This window comes from Nelumbo lutea, chromosome 6 (genome assembly GCF_056320005.1).
Source record: "Nelumbo lutea isolate HS-2025 chromosome 6, American lotus-T2T, whole genome shotgun sequence".
In the NCBI taxonomy this organism is placed as follows: domain Eukaryota; kingdom Viridiplantae; phylum Streptophyta; class Magnoliopsida; order Proteales; family Nelumbonaceae; genus Nelumbo; species Nelumbo lutea.
This window is the reverse complement of record NC_142689.1, coordinates 4,234,186-4,239,056: the sequence shown is the minus strand read 5'-3', so window position 1 is coordinate 4,239,056 and position 4,871 is coordinate 4,234,186. Positions and strand designations below refer to the sequence as shown.

At 46.4% G+C, this 4,871-nt stretch overlaps 1 protein-coding gene across 1 annotated transcript; it reads right to left on the bottom strand.

The window, feature by feature from the left end:
* Positions 1-1,378: 1,378 nt before the first annotated feature.
* Positions 1,379-4,047, bottom strand: LOC148846919 (protein IQ-DOMAIN 6-like). The gene is made up of 5 exons (XM_088948333.1): positions 3,781-4,047; positions 3,420-3,665; positions 2,580-2,807; positions 2,361-2,474; positions 1,379-2,273 (listed from the first exon to the last, which is right to left on the bottom strand). Exons 1-5 carry the CDS (start codon positions 3,844-3,846, stop codon positions 1,575-1,577), a joined length of 1,353 nt encoding a protein of 450 aa, XP_088804459.1. The 5' UTR covers positions 3,847-4,047; the 3' UTR covers positions 1,379-1,574.
* Between the last annotated feature and the right edge of the window lie 824 nt (positions 4,048-4,871).

Here is a 4,871-nt window from a genome sequence, read left to right as displayed (position 1 = left end):
AATTAAATAAAGACAACTTTCATTGAAAAATATCAACCAAATCAAGGCAAATAAATAGCACATAGTTTAACTACAACAAATTTTTGCTTAAATCATTATATATTACAAATGAAAGAAGAAAATTCAGCCACATCTCGAAGTCTTGAATTGGTTCTGATGATGGCAGATTTGGCCCTCCAGTAAAATTGTGACGCGTGACACCTCGTGACAACTAGGAAAACACCCAGTCAATAAAATTACGAACTTGGTGACCCACCCGGGCACCTGTCTGGCCGGCCTGGCGCGACCTGCACGCGGCCTAACGCGCGCGAATTGCGCGGCGCACGCGCGGCCTGCGCGACCTGGCCGACCTGGACTAGCCTAGCGCATGATCCGGGCAAGGCGCCAGCTTGAAGACCTGATCTAGACACTAACCCGCCGACTGACACAAGTGCCAGCTTGACAACCTGATCTAAACACTATCCCGCCGACCTGACGACCTGGCCTAAACACTGACCTGCCGACTGACGCAGGCACCCCTCTGACAACCTGGCCCAAGCGCCGACCTGGCCGCCTGACACAAGCGCCAGCCTGACGACCTCGAGGAGTTCACCACCGTACCCCGGTTCTAACAGGATGCGACGAGTCTTACCGTTTGGAGGCTTTTCACCCACATAACCCGCAAAGACTCCGGTATATAAAGACCTCACCCCCCAAAGGGGAAGGGGATGGAAAAGAAAGAGAAATAACCCTACTCTCTAGCTCTCTCATATTATCTTCAAAGAGGAGAAAAATATAGAGTTCTCGCAGGTCTCTCAGCTCCCGCCACCTACAAAAAGGAGGAAAAGATAAAGTTCTCGCAAGTCCCTCATCTCCCGCAGCCTACAAAGGAAAGAAGACCACCTCATGCTGAGGGCAGTCGGATTGCGCCGCACCAGGGAGCTCCAACATTCTCTAAGGCATCGACCACCTAGTAGGGAGTTCGCCAAGCAGTTCGCCCCCAGGTAATTCGCCCCCAGGCAATTCGCCACCAAGGCAGTTCGCCCCCAGGCAGTTCGCCACCAGAAAGTTCGCCACCAGGCAGTTCGCCCCAAGGCAGTTCGCCCCCAGGCAGTTCGCCACCAAGGTAGTTCGCCCCAAGGCAATTCGCCCCCAGGCAGTTCGCCACCAGGGAGTTGGCCACCAGGCAGTTCGCCCCCAGGCAGTTCGCCACCAAGGCAGTTCGCCCCCAGGAAGTTCGCCACTAAGGCAGTTCGCCCCCAGGGGGTTCGCCACCAGGCAGTTCGCCACCAGACAGTTCGCCACCAAGACAGTTCGCCACCAAACAGTTAGTTACCAAGCAGTTCTCCCCCAGGGAGTTCGTCACCAAGTAGCTCGTCACTAAGGCACGCCACCACCGGGTCGAATAACGAGGTACTTTGCCAAAAAATTTTACATCACAAAACATTGGTACGTGGCCAAAAACGGTTACATCAGGTTCTTCAGCATTAACCAGCACATTCCTCCTTGTGACTTTTAGTAGATTCAGTCAGCTTTCCAGGACAAGATGTTGAACTCCAAAAACAAGAGAATAAATTGTAAAACAACCCTTTTTTTTAATAACAGTTCTCTTCCCTCACCCTCAGTGATTTTTCCAACTGTGCTGGGAAGCATATGGACTTGGATAAATTAACTGAAGAAGGATCAGAACCAGCACTACTTCTTGTATCCCCTTGGGAAAATGCAGCCGACTTCTTATGAAACTGAAAATCATCCATTGATTGCCTTTGAATTCTATATGAATGGTTGAATGTCCTCTGTTTAGCCTTAGTTGACTCTGTCAGGTTCATATAATTGGGCCTACTGTTATTACTCCCCTCTGTCCTCTCCGTTGCCGAAGGAGTGTTACCAGAAACTGGAGTAGTAGAGGTGCAGATTGAAGAAGAGGATGCCGAGCTCTCATCATACATATACTCAGAACTTGGGACAGAAGAGGAACGTGTGCCATGCCCAATTAGAGGAGGTTTGGCAGAAATCCTGGTCGTCACATTGTTCTTCCTGACTTTCACCGACCCTGGTTCTGAAGATTTTGGGCGTATTCTGGCTATATTATTATCTTCACAGTTTTTAGAAGATGAAGTCATCTCCGAGGAATCAACATGGCTTTTCTCCATTAACCTATTCTCCCATGGCTTGGTGGCCATCCATCTTTCTAGCCAACTCCAACCCCAGCTACTCTTGTCTACCTCATGGTGTTTCAGAGAAGTCAAAGACCCATTTGGCCTTGTGTTTGAGTTCGAGCCACATCTCCATTGCTGTAGCCAAGAGTTATTGCAGTTGCATCATCAATACAAAATAGAAACAAAGAACAGTCTTATCTTTCCAGATTTTCTAATGATTACCTGTTGAGAGAGGGAATAAGCAATTGCTCTCTCCCTTTTCAATGCTCCTTCTTGGCGCATTTGTAGCTTTGCTCTTACTTCTTCTACCGCTCCCTGACTATCACACCATCCTTCCTAGAGATTGTTCAGAAAAGAAAAGAAAATACTTTCTTGAAATTTAATGGCCTTAAACGTAAGTGGGCAGAGAATATAATAATAAATTGGATAAATGTCTAGTACTTCAGCCTGCTTCAACAAATCCGCCTTGCTACGACGCTCATTCAGTAGCCTCTGTACAGCCTGCCCCTCGATGGACATGCGCACACGACGAGCCCTGACTCGGGCCTGAACGCGAACAAGTGCTTGCATACACCTTAGTGTCACAGCAGCCTGCTTCCTCACCTGCCGCCCACGAACAAGGGCCTGAAGTCTCACTATACCTTTCAAAGCTCTTAATGCCCTTCTTGCCTGCAGCAAATCATTCCATATGAGTTATCAGATGTTAAGAAAGCTCCAAGAAAAATTACCTGTTTCAAATATAAATACCAAATGCTTTTGGCTAGTAAGTTTAAGTACATAAGAAGAACTGGAGTGTATCTATTCCTTGTCCTGGCTATGCCACATCAATGTATGTTTCCTATTGCCTTACTCCGGTCGTCTGTAGAAAAAGTCTAAGCTTGGGTGAGTATGTAACCAGCCCAGGCAAATAGATTGATTTCTACGCACAGGTTCTGAGCGCCCATGTTCAATCAGAATGTACACCCACTACAGTATCAACTGGAGGAGCGTAGTATTCAGATTTAGAACTGCAATTTGAAGAGTTTAGGTCTGCCCCATTCAAGAACAGCAAAACTCATTGTCAAGTCTTCTTCAGTGAGGTGTTCTGAGCTGAGGCTAGCATCCGCCGATGATCCATTAACCGGTGAGATACATCAGAAACAAGCTCATTGAATGTTGAAGAGTTATAGAATGTTGCTCACATACTTTGTCCCACTTATCAGTCTATGCACGGATGTATCTAGTCTATTTAACGAAAGAAAATATGAATAAGGGTGACTAGAAAGTAGAGAAATCCATTACTAGAAAGCCACGAAACGCCGTCTGGATCCGTATGGCAGCCCATTCCTGCCTCACAACCCTGAAATCTTTAGGCGGAGCTCTAACAACAGTGGCAACTGCAGCGCTAAAGACATCGGCTGCAGAGGAAGAATCAGACGCCTCAGATGCCGCTTTTGACCCCCCTCTGAAACTCTTCCACGAAGATCCAATGTCACCAGAAGAACTACTCCAGAGCTTCCACTTCCGGCTCTTACTGCCAACCTTCTCCTGCAGATGTCGATAAACCCCAGAAACCAAATGTAAGGAAATAAACGGAGCAAAAACAAAGAAACGAAGAAGAAAATGAGAGAAGCCCAGAGAACAAATGGGGATTCAAGATTACATGGTCGTCTTTCTCGGGCTTTTTCAGACCCATAAAAGCTTTCAGCCATTTCCCTGAAGCACCCATTTTTGAAAACCTCTTGCTCGAGCTGAACAGAGTCTCAGAAACCTTAAAACCCTACTTCTCTAAGAAGAAAAAGAGCTCCCTCTCTGCAAGACTCGAAAACGTCTGTTTTTAGAGGTTGTTACGAGAGAGAGAGAAGAAAGCTGAGCAGAGCATCAGCCAACACGTAGAGGTATTCGCAGACTGTGAGAGTATTTGAAATTCAAAAAAAAAAAAAAAAAAAAGGTAAATTACAAAGACCCCCTTGTATGGGGTCTGTGACAAAAACCCCTGTTCTTCACTTTGCGAGAAAGACCCAGACCGTGAGACAAAAGACCTTCTTCCGTTAGCCTTCTGCCCTTCCGTCCAAAAATATAAAAAATCCGCCTTTGCAATATTTTTTAATCTATATACTATCCTCGTAATAACTAATTAACCTCTTTTCGTGTTTCATACGCTTTTTCACCTTATTTCTTCCTTGCAATCAATCAAGGGATTTCTCCTGAGCAAGCCCCAATTGCATTATAATTAATGCTATTGAGTGCGTTATAATTGATTGTAAGCACTTTGATCTCAACATGATGTCATCCTGTAAGCTTTTGCTTTTGAGCTTTGGGCTAGTGAATAACAAAATTGAGCCAAAGGCAAAACACAACTTGCTTTGTGCTTTTGGGCTTTGAATGCAACTCAGCCTTTATGATTGAACCGTCTCCAAGCTTGAACCCAGGAGTAACCGGAAATCCCACGATCCAATCAAGTGGCACTCGTCGGCCAGAAAACTCGATGACACTCTCCATGTACAGAGGATGAAATTCAGCTCCTCCAGTTGCCTGAAAATGGCATGGAGCCGGCTCAAGCGCAAAGGTCAGCAGGTGAAGCAACCAAACTGCGTTGGCCATTGCCAAGAACTCTTCCTAAAACTCACTCCTCGGGTGGTTGCCCGTCGAAAACACTCAACGCTGCTCAAAATGTCCGAACATAGACTCCTCCATCTTGGGGTGAACGAGAGAGAGAGGAACTTCATAGCAAAATTTGCCAAAGCCACAAGT